Source organism: Struthio camelus, chromosome 3, assembly GCF_040807025.1.
Source record: "Struthio camelus isolate bStrCam1 chromosome 3, bStrCam1.hap1, whole genome shotgun sequence".
Classification (NCBI taxonomy): domain Eukaryota; kingdom Metazoa; phylum Chordata; class Aves; order Struthioniformes; family Struthionidae; genus Struthio; species Struthio camelus.
Genome location: NC_090944.1, coordinates 73805937 through 73830022, shown reverse-complemented (window position 1 = coordinate 73830022; position 24086 = coordinate 73805937). Strand labels below are relative to the sequence as shown.

General features: G+C 38.6%; 3 protein-coding genes across 50 annotated transcripts in view; 2 read left to right on the top strand and 1 right to left on the bottom strand.

Moving 5' to 3' along the window:
• BCLAF1 (BCL2 associated transcription factor 1) overlaps positions 1 to 2664 on the top strand; it is a 27481-nt gene extending 24817 nt beyond the window's left edge. For 37 of the 38 annotated variants that reach the window (XR_011140219.1, XR_011140221.1, XR_011140220.1 and 34 more), the window contains 2 exons: positions 1954 to 2163; positions 2298 to 2664. Coding sequence is in view for 34 of the 38 variants with exons in the window: in XM_068938423.1 (XP_068794524.1) it covers positions 1954 to 2163; positions 2298 to 2303 (216 nt within the window). In the remaining 4 variants the exon portion in view is untranslated. Of the gene's footprint in view, positions 1 to 1953; positions 2164 to 2297 lie in introns of those variants that run through there. The other variant, XR_696171.2, reaches the window with a different exon arrangement.
• The window catches only part of LOC138066753 (uncharacterized), a 14112-nt gene extending 1080 nt beyond the window's left edge, over positions 1 to 13032 (bottom strand). The window contains exons 1-3 of one of the 3 annotated variants that reach the window (XM_068938463.1): positions 12610 to 12782; positions 11131 to 11187; positions 10691 to 10869 (exon numbers count right to left, since the gene is read on the bottom strand). In XM_068938463.1, coding sequence (XP_068794564.1) covers positions 10691 to 10869; positions 11131 to 11187; positions 12610 to 12680 — 307 coding nt within the window. In that variant the 5' untranslated portion in view covers positions 12681 to 12782. Of the gene's footprint in view, positions 1 to 10690; positions 10870 to 11130; positions 11188 to 12609 lie in introns of all 3 variants that reach the window. The other 2 variants (XR_011140223.1, XR_011140222.1) reach the window with 2 other exon arrangements.
• On the top strand, positions 12593 to 24086 carry MTFR2 (mitochondrial fission regulator 2). 9 transcript variants are annotated; one of them, XM_068938458.1, is made up of 9 exons: positions 12593 to 12716; positions 13459 to 13536; positions 14141 to 14294; positions 14679 to 14783; positions 15012 to 15136; positions 17273 to 17490; positions 18592 to 18904; positions 21475 to 21658; positions 23230 to 24086. In XM_068938458.1, the coding sequence occupies exons 3-9, from the start codon at positions 14166 to 14168 to the stop codon at positions 23326 to 23328; spliced, it is 1173 nt and encodes a 390-aa protein (XP_068794559.1). In that variant the 5' UTR covers positions 12593 to 12716; positions 13459 to 13536; positions 14141 to 14165; the 3' UTR covers positions 23329 to 24086. The 9 variants fall into 9 exon arrangements, with proteins under 9 accessions (XP_068794559.1, XP_068794553.1, XP_068794550.1 ...); XM_068938452.1 differs by having other exon boundaries at positions 12602 to 12716; positions 14163 to 14294; XM_068938449.1 differs by lacking the exon at positions 12593 to 12716 and adding an exon at positions 13093 to 13178 and having other exon boundaries at positions 14163 to 14294.

The following is a 24086-nucleotide window of genomic DNA, read 5'->3' as shown; positions in this document are numbered from 1 at the left end:
TTAAATAGTGTGATGGTCATTTAAAAAGAAAACAAACAAGCGAAGACTCCCCTGCCCCTCCATCTTGATAATGAAAGGAGGGCTGTCAATGTAACTACCCAGTAAGTAGCTTAGTATACTGAGTAGGTAGCCTCTGTTGTAGTTGACTTTCCTAACAATACAAGCTAAGTAAGATTGTTTTACTGTTGAGAAAAGGTTAAATAGTGAAGATCAGACCTTCTCCTGTGGCATCCATTTTTCTTAAATATGTTAGCAGGTAATCCAAGAAAGAGTGTGATTATAGTCAGAATGTTTATACAAGAAGTGCTCCAGTGATAGTTTCAGAAGGAAGTTATATAGTGTGTGTGTGTGTATATAGTAGAATTAAAATATTTTGAACTTCAAGCATTTGCCACTAGCAAATACTTACAGTACTAGAATACAGCTATATGCATTAAACCAGAAATTTTGGTTATGTAAAACAGAATATCCAAAAAAAAGGCACTTTAAAACCTGTATCGATCTGAACAGGAAACCTGGGAATTACAGCTTGCTTTGTCTTAACGTTAAGAACACTTTCTTATCAGAAGTTTAAACTTAATTCTTCTTAACCTATAACTATCTATTTTATACTTGAACAGATGCTGGAAATTGTTGTATGATCCTTATGTAAAGTCGTAGATTCATAGCTGTCCTTACTGAAGAACTTTACCAAGGTGGTATGAGGGAGAAGCTGTGTTATTGAAAACGTACAGGATTGTAAAGCTGTTTGATACCTTAACAAGTAGGGTGGATGCAAATTAAGAGCTCTCAAATGTGTTTATATTTAAATAATATATTTTCTTAAATTACACTGGCAACCTTAGTGCACATTCTTGCACTAAGTAATGTGAAGACTAAAGTAATTACTTGATACCTAGTCGTAAAGAATGTCATACCACTGGAGTTTTATTGTTCATAGTATGTGTTCAAAACATTCTACGTCAATATGTTCTGCTTTCATGCTGTGAAAAAGCTAGTTCTCTTCTTTCAAATCAGTTAACTAACAATCAACTTTTCTAACCCATAAACCTGGAAGGAGATGTGATGATATATTCTTTAGGAAGTCCTCATATAATAGCTAGAACAAATGAATTAACTAACCGTAGCTGATTTTTTTTTTCCTCATCTCACTTTAAATGTTAAAAAAAAACCAACTATTCTTAAAATATATTACTGTTAATACATTCTACACCTTTTTGAAGGTTTATTTACTACAGCTCAAATTTCTTTCTAAATCACAAATTAAAAAGTAGAAATTGAAGCAAGTGTCCCTCACCCTTCTAAATATAAGCATCTTGAATATCGATAGTGTTCGTATAAATCTGACAATCGTTCAGTGCATTATTAAGGTGTGTAAAGGCTATATTTGGTAGCAAGGTGGCAAACTTTAAGCTTATTAACCAGTATAACTCAACTTTTACTTATTAATGTCAAATTTAAATAGCTAGTTTGAAATCCATTTGCCCCGCTGTGCGTGGGTGAAGCAGGGTTTCTGAATACTGCCTTCTGTTATCTTTCATTAATAAGTATAAAGAACACTTGAATCTCTGCACTATTACAGTAAAATAATATATTTTAGAAGCACGTTCCTAGAGCAGAAGACACAGAATTACTGCCCAGAACTAGTGAGTAACCTACTTATCTGTCGCTGTTATCCTCAGTTGTAAGAAAACTAGTTTGTTACCCTCAGCCATGAGAATTTGAGTAGACCCACAGCTAGTAAAGGTTCTTAGAAAAACTTTAGGAAGGTATGTTTGGTTGTAGCACTATGGATTATAAAGACATCCTTTGTAATGTAATCTATAGATTATGATCAATGGTTTTCTAACAGTTCAGATCATTTTTGTATATATAGTCTATATTTTATATGGAATACCAACATTTAAGAGGTACATCAGTGTTTTAACCTTATTCTTTGCATTATTATTGTAGCATGATGACAGAGATGATGGTGTAGATTATTGGGCCAAAAGAGGAAGAGGCCGTGGTACTTTCCAGCGTGGCAGAGGGCGTTTTAACTTCAAAAAGTCAGGTAGCAGTCCGAAGTGGACACACGACAAATACCAAGGGGATGGGATTGTGGAAGATGAAGAAGAAACAATGGAGAACAATGAAGAAAAGGACAGGCGTAAAGAAGAAAAGGTACCCAGTTCTGTTAGTGAACTGCAGATGGTTTTCTTTGCAGTATCCGAAAGAGTTATATGAAAAATCACTTTACAAGATTTTTGGAGCTCTGTACCTGACAATTTACAAAACTCTTTTCTTTCTCTCCACAGGAATAACCCTGGAAAAAAGTACTAGCTGAAAAAGCAGCCCTTGCACCACCCACACAGCATTTTTAATATGTTTTTTGTTGTCAAATGAATGTAAGCATTTTACTTAAATTTTACTGTTGGAAAGTAGTTTAGAGGGATTGTTTTTGTTTTAAGCCTTTAGAAATCTTGATATAGTAAACTATGTTAATGATCGTACAGGTAGAAAGTAAAATATTTGTAACAACTTTTAAGAAATTTTACTGTTTGTTATATGCAGTGTAATTCTGCTTTGTCCAAATATATGGTCAAGTACAACTCTAAAAGTTTTGATTCTCCCCTATGTCTGTGTTTTATTCTGAAGTAAACTTACAGCTCTGCACACCTGAAATCTTGGAGGATCATTTATTTTATAAACAGACTACTAAATCTGTGTTGCTGTTTTGTTAGAAATGTTTTTGAGCTGTGACTGGACAGTTTTATTCATGTGTGAGCAGTTATGCATAATATTATCTCCTACTTCAACTAGTTCACAAGGATCACATTTACACAGTGTGATGAAATGATAAAGTTAAACCAGGATTATCATTCTGTCATGCCAGAGCAGCTTGAATTCTGTCTTTGAGAGCAAAATATCCCTCTAGCCTGAGGAATACGTATGTATATAAATACTCAAGTGAGATTCAAGTGTATTATTTTTCCTTCTGCAATGTGAGTTTTTGAAACTTATTTCCGAGCTACCGTGGCTGAAAACCTCCAACAGATCTGAAAACTGGAGCTCTCCCCCCTATTTGTACAGATACTGCAAAACAACCTAAGAGCAGCTTATTTCCTGTAACTTATGTCTAGAACAGATCAGTCATGTGAATATGAATACCTAGTGATTTACACTGTCACTAAAAGACTTTTCCATTTGTAAAGTGCTTAAGATTTTATAATGAAATGGTGTTATCGCAGCCATCAGGGGTTATAGTTTCAGCTATCTGATAGCTCAGTCACCAGTAGAATGCTTTAGTCAAGAAATTTGTGGTAGAATTAAGCCAGCTTCCTTTTGTATCAGTTCTTGTTCCAGTTTATGAACTTAACTTTTTAATTTCTTTATAAGGACTTTTCAGGGAAATATTATCTGGCAGGAGTAAGTTTTCTACCACATTTATAGCCTTAAATGAAATTTGGAAAAAAAACAGAGAAAAACAAAGCAAGATATTTCAGAAACTGAATCACTAAAATATCCTGAATATACTAAACATTTCTATAAAGTTTGAATTCCATCACAGTGCTCTGAAATTACGTTCCTCTAGTATTCCACTTTATACAATGTGTGAATCTGAAGTTTTAACTTGAGAGTAAAAGTTAAGCTGGCAAAAAGTGTGGGAAATGACTCTGTCTTCTCTTCCACAGTAATTTATTATTAATTGTGCTTCTAATATGTTTGTAGCAAAAGTTAGTCTACAGTTGAAAAACAAAAACCCACAAAATTTACTGGTAGGTGCACTTTTAACATCCAGAATGCTAAGGATGACAGTAACATACCTGAATTACCAGAAAAAGGACACTTATAGCAGTGTAGCTATAAAGCATATTGGGTTGAAGTTTTTGAATTGTGCTTTTACATGAACTTAAATAGCTGAGAAGCAAGAAAAGTTCTGAAGACTTTTGTGCATAACCTGTAGAGGCCAGTAATAAAGAGTTGAGTTTATAAGCTTAAACTATGCTTCCCTCCTAATTGTAGAAATTTTTAAAAACGAAAAGTTTTCTTAAAAGCTGCTTTTAGTTTGTGAAATAAGATCAGTAAGTATATTCACGTTTGGAACTTACCCTGTTTTTATATGCTTAATGTTAAGACACATCTTCCTTTCAGGTACATGGTTGTCTATGGAGAAGACAACCTTTTAGCTTTCCTAATACCTTACTCTAGGACTTGTTTTTAATGTTTTTGTATTTAGTCCTACCAGGAAGCTAACAATGGATGGAGAACTTAATGTGATGGAATATGAAATACTGCATGAGCATTTTTTTTTTTGTTGGCTCAGTAAAGTGAAGCAAGTGAGACCCACCAAGTGATCAGTTTTTCAACTTGAGCATCTCACCTTATAAAAATGCTAAAGCTTTTCTAAGCTGACATATAGAACTTGTATCTAGAATTATTTACACACAAAATATCTAAATAGATGGGTATTAGCTTATAAGTTAAAGGCAGGGCACTTTTTAGCATCCCCAGGCACTTGGGTAACTTGAAAGCTTTTGTTTTAGTTACAGTCCAGGGGAGGAAGAACTGTAGCTAATCAAATAAGACTACTTAGATTCTTCTTTCTCAGACTGCTATAGCTGTAGTGCATCTTAGTATGTTATATGGAGTTAACAGTGTAATAGTTTATCCACTGGAATGACATAATGTTTAAAAAAAAATCTTTTATAGACTTGTGTTTGTATTCTATACAGGTATAATGTATGCCCCCTTACTTGCTTTAGTGTTAAGGAGTAGTTAACCAGCTGCTCTAGCAAAAATAAATGGTAGAAGGCAGAAAAACACATACTGTCAATAATCCTAACAATATTTGAGAAATTGTATTTAAAATTCCACTGGCTTGCCAGCATCTCTGTAGAAAGGGGAATAGAATTAACATTTGCCCTTCATTAGTAGCTGCCAATAAGTAAATCCTTCTGCCTTATGCTTGAGGAGGTTTAAGCAAGCCATACCTCTGTTGCAATATCTGCTTTTACATGTACAGTGCATCTTTTGATAGCTGTTTGAAATGTAAAAGTGATTTTTTTTCTTTGACTTCTGGCAGAGCTTCCCTTGACTCTTTAGTGAAGCTTGATCACACAGACTTCATGTATGCTAAATCAGAAAATGCAAGAAAAGGTTTTGTTCCAGATAAATTCGGCTGCAGTGCCAATGTTATCCTAATAGAGCTAACTCTAACATCAGTCTGTAAGTAACAAGTAGGAGCAAGATACACTTTAACTACCCTAACCTTAGAACAAATAGTCTCTATCATCTAGGTCTAGTTAAAATTGGTTTGTCATGCGGGTCTTAAGATGGTCCCTGCCTAACAATACATATATATGTAAAAGCTTTCTTCCTCAGTGAAAGCCTGAAGAAATCTGGTAGACTGCTTTGGTAATGTCATTTGATCCTTATATATTCTCCTTTCTTTACCTCTTGTCTTTTCCAGGCTGAAATGGAACTTATTCAGGTGATAGGTATTCATCTTCATTGTTCAAAGTGGGGATGCAACTCTCTCTTCTACAGGGGCATGTTTCCTTTTTTGCTACTTTCTTAGTAATTCTAATTTCATTTGCTACTTACTGCTACTAAGTTCACTTTTTCATAAAACTATTCAAAATGACTCCCTAGTGGAAGCCAATTTGCAGCCAACTGTTGTGAATGTAAAATTGGGACCGCTTGTCTTAACATACATTCCTTTAACCTGCACTGGATTTACCAAATGTCTTACTTTACCAAACGTACTCATCGTCAATCCTTGTGCTGACTTGCTCTGCATAGCCTTTTTCAAAATGTCAGCTAATCCTTTCCAGATCATTCATATTGTCATGGACTCCAAGGCAGAACCTTGTGGGACTCTATCAGTGGCCTCCTTTCATCATGCAGCTTTTACACTTATTCATCTATTTGGCAGATGGTCGTAATAATTTGGCTAAAACATTGAGGATACATTTCTCATACACTTCAGCTTAACAGCCTTTAGCAAGAGAATCGCTGACCGCTTCCTGGAACTCCCAAGTAAATACCAAACTTCTATCTATATTTTTAATGTCCTCAGGTAACACGCTTGACACAAACGCTTCCTTTTGGAGAAGCATTCTTTTTCAGTACAACACTTCCTTCTTGTTGATCTGGGACTCACGTCCAGTTCAAAGTTTAAAATCAATTTTTTTACTTGATAACTTTCACTAAAATCAAAATAGTGGTGTTTTTGAATCAGAATCCTTCAAGATATTACGGCATAAGTCACTGCACTACAAAACAGTTAACGTATAATCAGAAGAGACGGTTGTCATTTTTATCTCAGAGCTTCAGCAAGTTGAGGAGTTGCAGGCAAATATGTTAAGAGGAGGAGGCTGATTAAAGATGGGAAACCTATCTTTACAGAACAGAAACCTAGTTTTGGGAGGAGCTTCAGTTTACAGCTGATTTGGAAGATGCGATATTTCCTGGCTGGTGTAGAGTCAGCAGACTTTAAATGCTCAAGCAAACGGCCAACCTGTCAACACAATCAGATACCAGAAGCTGCAGGTAGTTCTATCAAAGCTAGGAAAAGGCAGGCTTCTCTAAAGTAATTGCAGGACTGAAGCAATTTAGTTTGCTTATACCTGCACCAAAAGCAAACTGCTTTGGAACTGAAGGTAGCTCATACTAACTTGGAGCATTTGTGTAAGCTTGCACAGCATAGATGGGGCCTGTAGCATCTCTTTACAAAAAGAATTTTAAGGAGATGAGAAATTATGGGTAGTGTTGAACTGCAGCCTTTCAAAAGTTACTTTTGGAGGTATATTAAAGCTAGAAGATTGCTGCTCTTTTGAATGTTCCAGTAAGCACCATCACAGCAAAGACTTAATCAGGTGTAGCTGTCCACCTTTATGGTAATGCTGCTGATTGCTTCTGGGATGTAGATAAATGTAAGACTTTAATTCCCTTTCTTGGTTTGGAATTGTGTAACTACTGGATTCCGCTGCCGCCCCCCCCTCCCCCCGCCTACTGAAGAAATGAATGTCTGATTTTTCTCTGAACCGCAGGGAAAACTTTGAGCTTCATAACCATACATGCAGAGATGAAGCAGATTCAGAAATTGATTCATTACTGGCTAGCAATGAGTCAGAATGAACTGCTTATCTCAAAATGTAGTTAAAGAGCTTACATAAGTACCAGAGTGGATTTCCCCCCCCACCCCTGCAGATGCATCAACAACAGTTTTTACCTTCTAGCAAAAGACTTACAGAATGCGCTGAGCACTTCTGTTCACAGTAGTCACACAACTACTTCAGAAGAACCAAGTGGTAACTTCATGTTTTTTCTTACTAATTACAACAAGACAGCAAAAATTTACTCTACATTGAAGGACCCAATGTGATAAGTGCTGAAGCATTAGTTTTGGAGTTGATAACAAAAAAAAAAATCTCAACTTCTATTTAGTTATTTCTTACAAATCTTTGTAAGAAATAGAACCGTGTTCCACTATGCCCTCTTGCTATTCCTGGTTTTATTTTCATACCTCTCATTCCTGAAAGTAATTGGTTTAAAAGACATGATGTTTCTTCATGCTGTATATCACGCAGAAAGTGTGAAGATACTTGCAATGTACATCAGCTCAGAGAAGTTATAGTGCACCTTCAAAGAAAATTTTGTCAAAGGATGTGTAAGTAGACCATTTCTGAATAAAGAAGTCTCAGGGCACAGGAAATAAGGAGGTTATTCTGTCAAAATGCTGTTTATCAGACAGTGGAACACTGCACACTGATAAATTAATTTGATGCAGCATGGTCTACTCTTAACCTCTAGCCAGTATTTTATACTTATTATAAAGGTTTATTTTTTTCAATCATTTTGTTTCTTTCCAGCTTCTTAAATATCTTAATCTGCCAGCAAGGGCTTAATCCATGTTAGTGGTTTCAACATCTTTTATAGATGGTCAGAAAAGTCATTATGAAGCCATTTAGTGTAAGACCCAAATGATAAAATTTGTCAGTATTACAGAAAGGCCTGTCCAGCTGACCTTAAGAATACTTACATATTACAGGAAGCTCACAAGTTAATTTGCCTGCCCACCCACCTTCTCCTCTTGTGTCTGTGTTTTCTATCAATTACTTCAAGACAGTTAAGAGAGAGTTATTTGATTTCCCGTTTCATTGCCAGAGTTCTAGTTGATTAGTTTCTAATGAGTTTCCACATTTCATTCTCTGAATGATACTGCAACTCTAGTAGTGACTGGTGAGTTTCAATATTTCTTTAAAACTGTCAGCTTCAGTTGAGTTGTTTACCTTTTATTCAGGTCTTTGGTCTCTCCATAATATAAAATTATTTTGTCATAATTGCAGAATGCAAAGGGAATTCTGAAAGATAAAATGCTTGCATGAGCAAGACATTTTTAAAATTTGAATGTTATTTTCAGACAATAACTCTCACAGCAGAAATGTGAGCAATGCAGAACTTTCTACTATAAACCAAATTCCAGTTAGAGGAGTTCAGCTAGAACTTAAATTCTACTACCTCATTTAATTAGGAGGGAACACAAACTTTAGTTAATATGAAACTATTGCAAATAATGAGGACCAAGTTCTGCCTCTGGTCAGCATAGTATCAAAGTAGCAATTTAAAAATCGTAGTTTCTTGTAATTTCTTTTGCTAGTAGAAAGCACTACTAATTTTATTTTAAAATTCCTTTGATTGCCTTATGCTGTATGAATAGCCTTCTTCAGAACTTCTCTAGGTTGGAGTCTTAAGTTGAAAAGAAATTAAAATTACAATGAAATAAAATACCTGGTATAGTGCTGCTGATGCCCTCTCATTAGGAGACCCAAGACTGTACTTTCATTAATAGTAAGCAACCACATTTATGATCACCTAAAGCCCAGCCTGTATCATGGATCACTGCAAAAGCAAGCTTCCAGAAGTCCTTAAGTGTAGGACATCAGTCTTTGACGTTAGAGGGAAGTCTTATGTCTAGATCATATAAAGTCTTCCTACTATTTTAATCATCTTCCACATGGGCATCACCTCAGAATTTCACTAATTAAGTATTTTATGCCATGGCTATTAAGGAAGAAGAAGAGCCACAATGGTGACAGACTTCAGTTTTGGTTAAAGAAAGAAGTACAGTAAATTCTTCCCTGTGCAGCAATGTGGGCAGGAATTACACCTTGTAATGGAAAAAAGTGCTGCCAGTGCTGATGCTCTTAAGTGCAATGTAATTACATGAGTCCTTGTACATGGAGCTGCATGTAAAGAGTTCATGTATACAGTCATTAAAGATAGCTGAGTTCTGCAGTTTCCCCTCAGCTGTCTTTGTACTGTACCCCAAGTATTCCACCTTACAGCTCAATTACAGCAGTCTCCCTCTCTTCCCACTCTTAAGTTTAAAGCATGCAGGCAAATATGATGTAAGTGTTAGGAGAACATGCAGACCTATTCAATGCAACTGAAAAAATGGAAGTTGACATTTTTGCTCTCCTTGTGAAAGGGATAAGAAGGTGTGGGAGGAGTGGATGAGAAGAAAGTACACATGCTCTTAAGGCATGTAGTGGAACTATTTTTTTGTATTTTGTCTTAGAGGATCAACCCACGTGACGGAGTCATAATAGAAACTACAAGAAGAGATGGTAACACTTGCATTGCAACTAAATGTTGCAGGACAGGATAGTTTAGGAATGGCTACTGAGATACACCTATCGACAAGAATAAAGAATGTCTAATAATCATCAGATCTATGCTATATTTCCTACCAATTCTGGTGAAACAGGTCTTATTAGGGACACTACAATGAGATCTTTGAAAGAATTCATAGTTATGAGCAGATAACATGTAGCTAAGTATCTAGAGGAAAAAGATATCCATGTTTTCTCTCTGAGCAGAAGCACTCTCTTACTTTGTTTCAGTATCAGCTTTCTTGAAGACTTAATTTATCTTCCGGCAAACAGCAGGAATTTTGACAAGCAAGGATAAAAATTACATAGACTGCGTTAAAAGCAAGTATAGCATCCAAAGCCAGATTTCTTTTTTTGAAGTGAGTTCACTTTGGTCAGATCCTATCAAGTGGTTGATAATAAAGAGTACTTTGTATATTGAAACTCACATGCTATCTTGTTTTTTAGTTCTCTGAACTAGCCAGAAGTTTACCAGATAGAGACCTAAAACATCAAGGGCCACAAACTACTTCCCTTTCTTCAACGTGATTGACAAACGTGGTTGATCTGATGCTACAAGATAACACAGGTCTTACTGCATGCTGCAAGTATTCTAGAGGTTCTCCCCTCATCTGGAGTGGCCTCCAGACTGCAGCTGCTAGACCATTTAGCCCACAACCCATTAGCAGACTATCGTGACAGTGCACACTTAGTATGTATGCTGTACATGCTTTTTGTAATACCAGTTACCAACTAAACAACTCTGGTCTTGCTGATACATTTACAATCATGTCCTGCTGCCCCCAGTGAGTTTACTGTGTTAAGTACTGTTTTCTCTTATTACACGAACTGAAGTTTGTTTTGTTTTCTCTTACACAGAATAACTTGCATCATTCTCTGTACTAACATATGAAATAGTTGTTACTAACATTGTGTGCTTGTACACTTTTCTTTAAAGGCTTCTCAGCGTATTCTCTCAATGAAAGGATTGTTTTGAAGCTTTAATAAGAGTAAGATGACTGCATTACAGTAACACAATTTTAACAGCTTACCAAGCAGTTTCACTTCATTACCTGAAGAGCTGAATACAGGACTTTTGCTTGGATGTTCCAGAAATAGGATAAGGCCAGAAAGACATTCTTCAACAATTACTTCCCTGTTCCTTGGGTATGAAGAGAGATGCTCTAGTTGATTTAACACAGCCAAAACCTCCATTCTTTTATTGCTCTGGCTACAGAAAGAGAGCAAACTAGATTATCTTCAGTGTCCTAAGTGAAGTTACAAGTGCTACCCATCCTAATATTCAATTTTTGACGAAATTAAATATTTTTGATGACATTACATACTCACCAGAAAGCATACATTTAGATTTTTTTCCCCCTATCTTAAATGAACATACAAGGAAAGAAATAAGGAAAAGTATTTAAGTTGTCCTACTATAATGAAACTCCTGAAGCAGTAAACACTTCATTCTTTCCATGGAATAACTTACAGATGCAAAGTTGAAGTTTCACTCAGCCTTTCATGCATCCCTTTCATTCCATTCATTCTGAAGTTGACGTTTCAGAGGCATCAGTGGAGAGATCATGATATTATTCAGAGCACAGGTCATGTCTTCCATGCTACATGCTGAAATACCAACCCCCTCTCCTATCAAAGCAAACCCAAACACTGCTCAATGAAAAATACGTTTAAACTGAATGGATTCATGTCTGCCAGTGAAAGGGGCAGTCCAGTCCCAGCTCGCATCACAGAATGGTTGAGGTTGGAAGGGACCTCTGGAGATCATCTAGTCCTACCCCCCTGCTCAAGCAGGGTCCTCTAGAGCATATTGCACAAGATTGCGGCCAGGAGAGTTTTGAGTATCTCCAGAGAAGGAGACTCCACAGCCTCTCTGGGCAACCTGTGCCAGCGCTCTGTCACCCTCACAGGAAAGAAGTCTTTCCTCATGTTCAGATGGAACTGCCTGTGTGTTCCTTCAGTTTGTGCCCGTTGCCTCTCGCCCTGTCACTGGGCACCACGGAGAAGAGACTGGCCCCATCTTCTTGACACCCTCCCCTCCCTTTAGATACGTGGACAGTTTGATCAGATCCCCCTGAGCTTTCTCTTCCCTGAGCTAAACAGGCCCAGCTCTCAGCTTTTTCTTGTACGAGAAATGCTCCAGTCCCTTCATCATCTTTGTAGCCCTTCACTGGACTCCAGGAGCTCCATGTCTCTCTTGTACTGGGGAGCCCAGAACTGGACACGGTACTCGAGGTGTGGCCTCCCCAGGGCTGAGTAGAGAGGGGCAGGATCACCTCCCTCCACCTGCTGGCAACACTCTGCCTAATGCAGCCCCAAGGATCCCATGGGTCGTCTTGGCCACAGGGGCACATTGAGGGCCTATGCTTAACTTGTTGTCCACCAGGACACCTAGGCCCTCCTCCTCAGAGCTGCTTTCCAGCAGGTCAGCCCCCAGCTTGTACTGGTGTTGCCCCAAAAGAAGGGTTCTTTTTACCCAGTGTGCAACGAGCCGAAAAGCACCGAGTCGAGATCATTTGTTTAATTCATATCTGCGCAGAGATGGGTGCTAGGTGGTAATTCCACAAAGCTAGCACACCTTCGTTACTACGCAGCCGACACTTCATACAGTTACCAGTACATTTTACAACTACCTTAAGTCATCCTCGTTCCCATTGCTTCCTGCTAGGTCTCGTCTTCGTTTAAAGTCACAGTATTCTCTTTTTCTACTAGGCAAGCCCTATGGGGAAGGGGCTTTGGGGGGTGGGCTTTTTTACTATGCTAATTGGGATAGTTTACCCCTAGTTCAAGTAGTTCTCTTTGCTTTATCAGCTGTTTTTGTTCCTCGGCTTATTTTGGTACTCCCTTATCTGGCTGACTTTGGTGTCATCTTGTTCCTTCCTCCAGGGCTACGTTTTGTTAACTATCTGTGAAAGACTGAGTAATGCCCTAGTCTCCTTTTCCCGCATACCTCCAACACTGGCGCATGGCGTTTTTCCTCCCCAGCTGCAGGACCCTGCACTTCCCTTCACTGAACTTCATGAGGTTCCTCTCTGCCCACCTCTCCAGCCCGTCCAGGTCCCTCCGAACGGCAGCAACCACCCGGGTGTTGACCACAGACGCCTACACCGCGGGGCACGGCAGAGCCACGGCTGCGGGCGCGGATGGGGGGAAGGGGCGTCCGCAAAGCGCCGCCGGGGCTCCGGTCGCCCCTCGGCCGCGCGGCCGGACCCGAGCACCGGGCGGGCTGCGGCCACCAGCAAGCACAGAGCTCCGCGGCCGCCCTTTCCGCCGCGCGCGGAGGCGCCGAGCTCGGCGCGGACCACGCGGGCCGTTCAACCGCCGTGGGGGGAGGGGGGGAGCGGGCGCGCGGCATTCAAATCTGCCTCCTCCCGACACCCCGCGAGGGTCGCTCGCCCTCGCTCCTCTATTGGCGCCCTCCCGCCCCGCCGCTGCTTCTGATTGGCTGCCTGGCGCCCAACACCCAGCCCTGGAGGCCGGGCCGGGGCGCGGGGAGGCTGCTGGGGCTGTTTTATTCAGGTAGAGGCGGCTGTTAGCGGGGGGGGGGGGGGGGGGGAAGCTGTTGGTGGGAGGTAAGATTGGGGGGGGGGGGGGGGGGAAAGCTGTTGGTGGGAGGTAAGATGGGGGTGTGGGTTCCCCTCCGCCACTGGCGGCCCTCGCGGAAGGAGGAGGGGGCGGGTGGCTCCTGGCGCGGTTGGGGCCTGGTGGCGTCACCCAGCGGCCTGGCCAACGGTGTCGGCTGGCGCGGGGCACCTGCGGGCGGTGACGGTGACCTCGGCCTCTCCCTTGCGTCCCGCAGCGCGCGAGGCCGGCCATGGCGCTGGTGCTGGATCTCCTCAGGCGGGTGCTGGAGTACCTCGGCTGGGCGACGCACCAGGTGAGCCCCCACGGCGGCCTTCCCCCCCCCCCCCCCCGGCTGGGCACCTGCGGGCACCGGGCAGTGTGTTGGCAGCCGCCGCCGTTTGGAGGAGGAGGGGTCGCCCCAGAGCCGCCGCAAGCTTGCGGGAGGCCGGGTTTTGCTCCTTTTATGCGCTCGAGGCTCTGTAGGGGAGAGCTTTAGGGGTGCATTTTTGCCACATGTGTTGCTTGTAGGTAGGTTTTTGTGACCTCACTGCTTTAATACAGTCACTGCAGTCAGTTCAGTTTTCTCAGGACAAAGAATTCGGTGGTTTTAACTGTTAATGTTTTGCCATTATAAATGAAAAGCTATGTAACAATTAATTTCGTGTTTTTGGAGGCTTGACTGTGAAAGGTATTGTGTGTGAAAGTGAAAGAGGTTCATTGCTGGAGTACCAGTCAGGCGCTAATGTTATGGTGTGCTTTTATAGGTAAGCTCTTTACTGATGACCGTCAGTAGTGAGGCAGCGCTGCAGCTTGCAGTCCTGAGAAAATTCTTGTTTTACATCTGTGGAACTGCTAAACTAGGTCTAGCAGTACTACTTTGACTAAACTGTCATGGTTATTTTCTGGTTTTATTGTAGGTATGTCTTGTTTTGTTGACAGGCCATGTTTTTGGAAACTCGTAGATTCAGTGGCAATATCGGTCGTACAATCAGAACATGCCTTCCTTCAACAACCTCATTGAGAAGGCATTTCCAGCATCTGTATGCCATCATAAGGAAGTGTCAGGTTAAGGTACATTAAACTTACTTTATTTCTTTATTAATTTTCCCCCAGAGTGCTGTAGATGCTTGCATATGGGTCACTCAGGCACGTGCTTTTTTTGTCTGTATCTCAGATATTACTAGCTACTAAATTGTTTGTTGGGCCATGCGGCACTCTACGATATACTGAGTGCAAGCTGTATCTTGGTTGTCTTTCAGAAGCTCATGCTGCTAAAATGAGTATAGGTCTTCTTGGATTATCAGCTTGAGAATAGTATTGAAAATATAAGTTAACCTAACTGCATCATATTTAATTACATATGGTATTTGATTATTTCATAATCTTGCTTATAGAAACTGAAGGCTTTTATTCTTTTTTTTGGCTTTTTGGATCAAAAGATGTTCTAATTTTTAGGTCGTATCTGTTTGCCAAAGAAAGGAGTATGGACCTACTCGAAGTGTTGTTCGTAGACTTGGCACAATTCTTTCTTTAGAGCCTTGCCCGAGACCTTATTTTCAAGTAAGTAATTTACTGTTATACATACCCTTCAACTATTTAAAATATCTACTTCCTTAGTGTAGCGACAGCTTTCCTGCTCTTTTTAGCTTGTGTAACTAGTGTTACATCCCTTCTGGTTGCTATTTTCAACTTGCTTACAGCAATATGTAAAACTCTCTGTTGCTCAGGCAAAACTTTTAGTGCGTACTGAGTCCAGTTTCTTCTCCTGTATTTTTTGTTTGTTTCTAGCTTGTTCAAGAGCTAAGTCCATCGGATTATGATGAACAAAGCGCAGCTCCGGCTCCTGTAGTTCCGTCACTTGGTGATGTCCTGTGGGTGGCAAGTGATGAGGGACAAGCATTTACTAGATTTAGGCAAGTAACAGCAGAATAAGTGCATTCAAAGGACATGATCACGTCTCCTGTCCATTTGTTTTCTGTTGCCCTTTCTGAGTTGAGTAAAACAAACTCTGGAAGTTTTCTCTGGTTTTCAGGAATTCCTGCTTACCTGGAAGTTCTTACTATGTCAGATGTTCTTCTCTGAAAGATTTCTGAACTTGAGTTTCCTCTTTCCTCTTCTCGATAGCATGTCAGATGTGTTACTGATATTTTAATATGTGGTTTTGCTCACAAAATATTTTGTTAGAGAGGGAGTTTAAGGGAATTTTATTTTTAATGGCATATCATAAGATTATTCCTATTTCATTTCAGTTTACAAACGTAGTGATAAACATTACAAAAGGGAAAACAGAAGGGAAAATACTTACATTTTTCCTTTTGATTTGGATTCCTACAATGCTACATGTGTAAACTTCGATGGTTGCCTGATGGAAAGAAAAATATGATTTCTTCATTTTTAACATTTACCTTGAACATAGTTTGTTTTGTCTCTGTATTTTTTTTAGCTTTTACAGAGTGCTAAAGGAAAATCTTTTTAAAATGATAAAATATGGCAAATACTGTGAAATGACAAGTTATCCAGAAATTTGCAGACACATGTAGTACTCAGGTCTCTTTTCCCCCTCTTTTCTCTCGCTAGAGAAGAAAGAAATCGAAAGTTGATTTACTGTTTCTCTAAAGGATCTATTCAAAATCAGATGGTGAGTCAGAGAGCCAGAACAAAGATTAACTTTGGACACTCATATTGTCTTATACTACATCTATACCGAATAATGTAAATTCTAGTTTATATTTATTTGCATGTGTTTGCCTTTGATCTTTGTGTTGCTTGCTGATTTAAAAAAACAAAAACAAAAACAACTACAAGCAATCAATTTGGAGTGACCCTTTTTATTAGAGAAGGTGTATTACCAATTATGTTTTTTCTCATGATGCCTGAGATGTACTGTTGAATTATTGAAGCTTTTTGCAGCAAGAGGAAAATACTGGAAAAAATTGAACGTTGTTAAAAGGAACTGTGACCTGTTTTGTGTTTCCTGTGCTGTTCTTTAGCCACTCTAATCTACAGATCCATGGAAGTTTATTTTTCTGTTGTTTCCATTCTTTCCTTCTCCCCTGGCTCTGTGGAATGCTTTTGAAAGACAATACTGTAATCCATATATTTTCCTTTTGAGTCAGTGTGAAAAGCAAGGGGTTTTGGCAAGTCAGAAAACAATGCTGCAGGTATGGCTTGGAATAAAATGATGATGCGTATAATGGAAAAAGGCCCGATTTTGTTTACTTTAAAAATTGATCAATTTATAATAAATAAATAAAGGAAATTTCATTTGTTTGGTTGTTTCATAATCTCATGCTGATAGTTTCTTGAGTTTACCCCCATTCTATATTTCAAGAGTATTTCTGCAGCCACATACTTGAAAGCATTTTTAGAATTAAAACCTGAAATCTGTAACACAGTTTTCTAAAGCAGTCTGTGTTTATACGTGGTTATTAGTTACAGAATAAGAACCTTATCTTCTGAGTATTAAAAATCATGATTGAAAGCATATTTTATGACTATTCTCAAATATTTTTTTCAGAAAGGTTATAACTTCTTAGCTGCATGCAGTGTTCATCTTGCAGAGGTTGATGAATGACTCAAATGTGTGAAGCCTAATTAAGAGATCATTATTACCTGATGCTTCCTGAATTTGTACTTACTGTTTCAGGAGGTGAGGAGGAAGATGCATTTTTATGGTGTCAATTTAATAGTTATTGAATAGTAGCAACTCAGTCCTACATTATGACTTCATGAAATGGATATATAATCTGTCCCTGAGAAAATTCTGTTTTTGATGATGGATATCTTACTTGAGCTAAGAGAGAGAGAGAGATTTAAAACATGTTTTGAGGGTATGAGTAGTTGAAGTGTAAAGTTTACATGTGTTTTTAAATAGGTTGCAAATCTGATATCTTGCTGAATGAATGATGATGACCTGCTTGAACCAACACTGAATAATTATTGCCAGAGTCCAAGTGTTTAATCTTTTTGGTAGTCTTCAGATGTTTCCGTTGCTGGCTGAAACTTTTAAATTGTTCCTTTGTGACTTTGTAGTCTTTGTTCCTTTCTAGGACTGAATTATGGAGAAAAGAAAAAAGTACAGTTCACCATGACCTACATCCATCTATAGTTTGCATATCAAGTGTTCCAAAAAACACTACACAAAAAGACAGTCTTCTTGATCAAGAAGCACTCCAGAAGATTTCTGCACTTGAAGATGAGTTAACCTTTCTTCGTGCTCAAATTGCTGCGATTGTTGCTGCACAGACATTGGGAAACATTCCATCACGTAAGCCCTTTGGTTTGAAGCAAACCAGTATTTCTTTTTTTGCTTTAGTTCTTGTTCACAGTTTGCAGTGTCTCTGAAACTGACACTAAAGAAGTACCTTCTTTAACTGAAGTGGAACCAACAAAATTTGTAGAGTACGGTATTTTGTTTGTCTTTTTAATATTTGTGCTTTTTCTTTCTCATTTCCTTCTTTTTATGGCCTGTTTGTACATTTCAAATGAAGTTGATGCTAAGTGATCTTTATACTTATTTCCCTATTTGTGGAGAAACTTAGTAACAATGTAGGCTACCAATTACTACTTTAAAAGTTATGGACTATTAATTATCCCTTTTTTCTTTCGTACTGTTTTGGACAAGTTACCAAAGCAGGGAAAACATATTGTAAGGAAGTCGAGTCTTTAGCAAAAACTCTGGTGGCTGCTAGGCACATCTATCAGAGATTGGAGTTTGTATAGAAAGCCAACCGTCTGTTAAGTCTTTTTATCAAATGTCTTGTGATTTCTCTTAGATGTTTTGAAGTCCTGACTTGTCTTACTTTCAACAACCACAGCCCGGTCAGTTTGCGACATTTGAATTGGTGTGAGGTAGTGTGGCATTGTGCCATGTGAACGTAACAGCTCGGGGACCTCTGTGCTTCAGTTAGCTGTTCTGCTGGCTCTTCTTTTGTCTGTTCTCCATTGCGTTCTGTATACAGTTTGCTAGTCTTGTTTTACGTGACTTGTAGTTATTTTTGCTTTTGCTTCATCTGGGTTATTCTAACCCCTAGACCACTGAGAATGACCTGGCCTTGCAGGCTGCTTTGCCGTTGCATGTTCCTGATCTGTCCAGTGCACAGACGGAAGATAGAAATGGAGAAAATCCTGATCTCACAAGCCCCCTCAGATCTGTTATTTCATATGTCCTTTGAAATCAAAACTGTTCATGGTTTTAAGTGCGATCACTTTCTTCTGTGCTATAGTATGTGAGGTGGGTAAGAAAGCGCTTGAAGAGGACTGTTTTATCTTAACTTAAAATTGAGTGGTCCTAGACTTTCCTTAATGTTGTTTATGACTAAGGTACTACTAGTGACTATTACAAATAAAATCCCTGTTTTTCTATTAGAATTACATCCAGAAACCTTTAAAACATTCAGCACCCCAGATGGATCTTACCCAGTGCCAGCAATGACTTCTACGCCCTTGTCCGTCTCTCACAATCACTTTGTAATTCCTTCACCTCCTCCACTTCCCTCTGGTGCACCATCTGGTGCAGATGCTAGTAATTCAGCAATTGAACTTATAAAACAACGTCGTGCTGCAAGAAAGAGTGGTTCAACTACAGCTGATAGTGCTGATCACCAGAGGACAAAGAACGTTCCTAGTATGATGGATGTTTTGAAAGACCTAAACAAGGTTCAGCTGAGAGCTATTGAGAGGTAGGTTTAATTATGTATTTGAGAGGAAGTTAATACTGTGTAAGCATCGAGCATTGAAGTAGCAGCAGCAAAGAACACCAGCGCAGAACATCATTTAATAAGCAGCTACTGCTGGCGAACTTAGGTTGTCAACTTTTAAGTTCACGGCTTGAAATGTAAGATACTTGTGACGTGGTTTAAGTTGCATTTAGAAATGCTGTATCTCGCATCATTTAAAACTAGTCCTGCATTGATATACAAATCTCTTCTCTCCCCCCTTTCCCCCCCATTTTTTTGAGACTGGGGCTATCTGAAGATCACTTAGAGTTTTATGTGCAGTCACAGGAACTGGTCTGAATAAATAAACTTTTTTGGATTCACTGTGAAAGGGCACATTGGAAACACTGAGGAAACATTGTAAACAGTGAATATATCCAAAATACTCTGGTCTTAGCTTTGAAGTCTTAAAATAAATGTTGTCTCTTTTAGATTATAAATATTTCTGATGGTCTGCAGTTTTGATTTTAAGCATGGTTGACGTGCATTTACAAAAATGCTTTACTAATGACTGTAGGTGTAGTGCCTCCTCTCATCGGCGTTGGTTTGTAATGCTAGATGTGATAGAGGTTGTCATATGTTTTTTCTGAACTTCCGGAGTTGACAAAGAATGTATGTATTAACAAGAACGACTGAATCTTTAAGAGTGTCTATTATTTATTAACGTGGAAAGAATTTCACCTAGTAAAACTTAGACTTTTAGTTAAATGTTTTCTCAACTATGAGCTTTATCCCTGAAAATAATTAGTGCTAAGTGTGGGCAGATTATTTGTATGCATCTCTGAAGTATGTCTGTATGCTTTTGATGACATATTTTCCCAAGTAAATTAAGAAATATAAAGTACATTAAGGTAAACTTGTGTGTAAGCTTCACCTGCGTATTTTGCTGTTAGTCTTTTTAACACAAAATCTGAGCTGTGGTATTCTTGAAAATAAAAGTCACTTTTTGCATGTTCATTTTAGACTATTTAGTCTTTCAGACCTATATGGCTTTCTGATAGGTAGGTTAGCATTATGGCATCAAACTATGAGATATTTGGCTCAGGGATAGGTTTCACATTTAGGCTTCTGAATGCCATATATGGTGAATAAGGAAAGTGATGGTTTTTAAAACTCTCATTCCTAAACATTTCAGGTTGACCAATGACATATTTAGTGGGAAATTACAGGTGTGCATCTGAAATGCTTCCTGGATCTGGACATCTACCTGCGTTGCCTAGGTAGAGCTTAAATGAAAAATGAATTTACATCTGTAATCTTTCCTCCTGTACTTGGGCCTAAGTCACTTTCCTGGACAAACATGACCTTTTATAGCATTGCTGGAGGGAATAATGCTGATAGAAATTATAATAATCTTTCAGACAGTAGTCTCTTTTGACAGTAGTTTAACATGTGTACTGTGAGGGAAAGACTTCTATTCTCATAAGTCTGAAGCCTGAAGATCCTAGTTTCCACCACCTGAGCACCACTTTATATGTCAGCTGGGATTTTGTATGAAGGGTGGGCTCAATTCTTCCAGCTTTCATGTTAAATGAAATCTGCTGTAACTTGCAGACCTTGCAATGAGCTCACTGCTGTCAGCGTGTATTAGGTACAACCCCCTGGCCTGTAGATAGCACTTTACAAGTGCTCACATTTGTGCTATTAGATTTTCAATGATCTAAATGGTTAGAAAAGCTTTCTTATTAATTATTTTATTGGATTGCTCACTAATTTCCATATTTATGTTAGAGTTCGGGGAGTTAGGTGCTGTTTTGATCTTGCTTTTTTTTTTTTTTGGCTTTTAATTTAACGAGAGCAGTTTTTCTAAACTCGAATACAAGCTCTCTAATTCTTGTCTAGTTTTTGCTTATGTATGTCATATTTGGATGCTCAGGTACTCACTTGAAAGGAAAAACTGCCTTTGAAGTGTTTATGCTAAATATGATTTTTTTTTAATAATAAATCTTCATTTAAAGTATGACTGATATTTATAAACGGGGCTTTATGGCCACCTGAATGCCACCTTGACATAAACAAGGTGTGTGTTTCTCCCTCCCCCCCCCAGTATAGTTACTTTAAATGTAACAGCTTTGAGAGATTTGGTAGGTTTTTTTCTTTTTTGTGAGACCAGAAAAAGGCATACTGTTCTGACCTGAAAGTTTGAGGCAAGTTTGTATCCATTTTTGACGTAATTCGATTTTAAATGTATCAGTAGGAACCACCCACTAGTTTGCTTTAATGTAACTCATGAAAGAGACCTGCTATTAAAACTATACTTTCTGCGTTAACCATAATACTTGAGCACTTCCTGTTGATTTCATACTGTTTTTCTTTACAGAACAGCATCAAGTTGTGGTTTCAGGCTAGGAATCTGACTGACAAGTTGTTGAGTTTACTTTTATTAATCTGGTTTGGTGAATTGCTGTAAAATTAACAGCTTTACTTGTGTAATCAAATTTTATAGGAGGTATACAAAAGCTAATCTTTCTGTTTTTTTGATTGCTCAGCACAGGAATAAGGGCAGGAGATAATCTTTGTCTTTGTGCTTATAGGTCACCTGGAGGTACCCCTCTTTCTAGACCCAGAAGAAGGCAGAGTTCAGATTGGGATCCAGTTGCTTTACTAACTCATGCACTAAAGCAGAAATTTGCGCATAAAAATGAAGAAGATGATTCACTGGACAAAGAAAATCGATCCTTCGATAGCTCCCCGTTTTCTAGTCCAGAGATCTCTTTGGTATGTTCTTACATAAGAATGTTTTCTTATATTCTTGAAGTGATTTGCCACTTGCATCAATAGTTGTGGGAGTTTTGAGAGAGTGTAGAACTTGTCCAAAATGTTTTTTTTAAAACATCGGCTTAGATGGCTGCTTTTTTTTTTTTTTTCTTTCTCCCCCAAGTATAATCAAGGATGAGAATTGCAAAAGACCTACTGTTATAGGTGGATTTAGACTGGTAAATAAACTTCCAGATGCACTAAGAGGGTAAAACTAAAAGACTGAGTTTAAAGATTCAGCCCATGGTTGACTGAACTTTGGAAACTTACTTGATGGTAATAACGGGTATCCAGGCATAGAAACTGTATGTCTAGTTGGTAATGCTGATTTTATTTTTACAGATAAAGATATCGGGAATGTACAGAGAGGTCTGATTAAGAAGTGCTGTGTGTTCAAAAAACAAAATGAAAGCATTGGGTGTATTATTTTTCTTGAGGTGACATTTTTTTGCACATTTTACATCTCTATCCAGAATTAAAGTGTGATTCTGAACGTTCTTGCCAAGCCTTGAAAAACAGTCTTTGCTATGGACAAGCAACATGCCATAGGCAGAGTCCCATCACCCTAAGGTGATTCTGAGTGCTGGTTTCTGTAGAGCAGTCTGTGCAAGCTGCATTAACTCAAGCAGTCCAGCAGTGCTGTTGGATGTTTTCTAGAGACTTCTGCAAATGTCAGAGTTGATTAGGTCAGAAAGGTACAAATAAGTGACACTTACTTAAACTGTCTCTTTCTGCTTAGCAATTTCATGTTTATATCTTAAGAGTGAAGTAAGAATCTTGTATTTGGTACTGTGGTATTTCTAGCCTACTAGAGGGAAATAATATTGCAAAACATATTGTGGGAATTCAGGCATTTTTTGGAGGCTGCTGCTGTACTCATGGCTAGCTTCTTGACTGAAAAATTAAGTAAAAATTATGGTCTACTATGTTTCTGTCTCCTGCTGTACAGATTTTTTTTTGAAAAATATTTCAAGTGCCGTAAGGATTTCGCATGCGAAATGTAGCATACGTTTTACACAGGTTGTACTGAGGCAACAGGTCTGGGGCAGTCTGAGCCAAGTACTTCTGACTTTTTTTTTTTTTTTTAAACAAGAAATTGGAAGCATGTTAAAACAATCAAGCTTGCGTTTTTGGATACTGCTGACCATTGCATTGCATAACTACCATATCTGATTCTAAATACAAAGATCAAAGTTAGATCCTGGAATAGCTTTTGTGAATCCCAATTATAAAGTCTTAGAAGAAAGACTGCTTAAAACCAGCCTGTTTTAAGAATAGATAAAGGAGAAAGATGGGCTTCTCTAATTAATGTAGAGTCTCGACTGCAAACTCATGCTTATTTCTAATTGTGTACCATTGGATGTTTTGAAGAATAAATGTACTTAAAGGAATTGCATAGGCTTCTCATTTTATCCTTCCCAGGATGAGAGGAAAAGTGCAACTATTCCTCCAAACAGTCTTTATTGAAAACATCTTTTCCTTTAGTTGTCTTGGAAGTAATGTTATTATTTAATTTCATCCCTGTTTTCCAGGTTGGACGTTGCAGTCTGAAGCCCGATGCAAAATCTAGCCTCATAAGAACAGATGAAGTTAAACAGAGAGCAATGTGGAAAACGAGAGCTCATATTTAATTGGTGGAGACTTCTGAGGAAAGAATATAGTATGTGTATTTTTAAGTGGCAGGTCCACTTTGTGAAACTGCTGTAATCTGTGCTAGAATATGTTTCTCCTATGCTGGTGAAGCTAGGATTTGTAAAATTACCTTTTCCTCAGTTTCCCAGGAGTCAAACTTGTGAACGTGATGCTTTTATGAAAAGCATGCAACCAGAAAAGGGGATTTATTGCTATGGAGCAGCGTGTTTGAAACCTGGGAAATGCAGAAAGCAGTGTGTATGAAAGAGAAGTAATTTTTGGTGTGGCAGTGGAGGTGTGCATTGTGTCTGCACTTCAGTGTAGATAATGAAGAAATGTAAACTTTTTGTTAGAGCATATTCTGTATAACTGAGTGTATATAGTTAATGGTAATTAATACCGCTGGTTCATTAGGGTGGTACAGTTTCCTTAGTTTTCTTTTCAGTTTGCTAATGCAACTCCATATCCCATGTGCAAGCGATATTCTAATATCTTATTCTGGGTCAGTAGAAAACCTTTCATGTTCATGAAACTCTGTCTTCCTTTAAGTCACTGGCAGGCTGTCTATTAAACGCCTATAATAGAGAGTTGTGTTTTGAGGCAAAAAAATAAGAACTTGGAGGAAGATTTGCTAGCACAAACAGTCTAAATTCCATATATAAATCAACATTAACTGCACTGTGGCCTCTGAGTATCAAGTCTATATTTTGTTCACAGAGTTTATAACTTTATAAAATAAATTTTCCTTTGTATCATG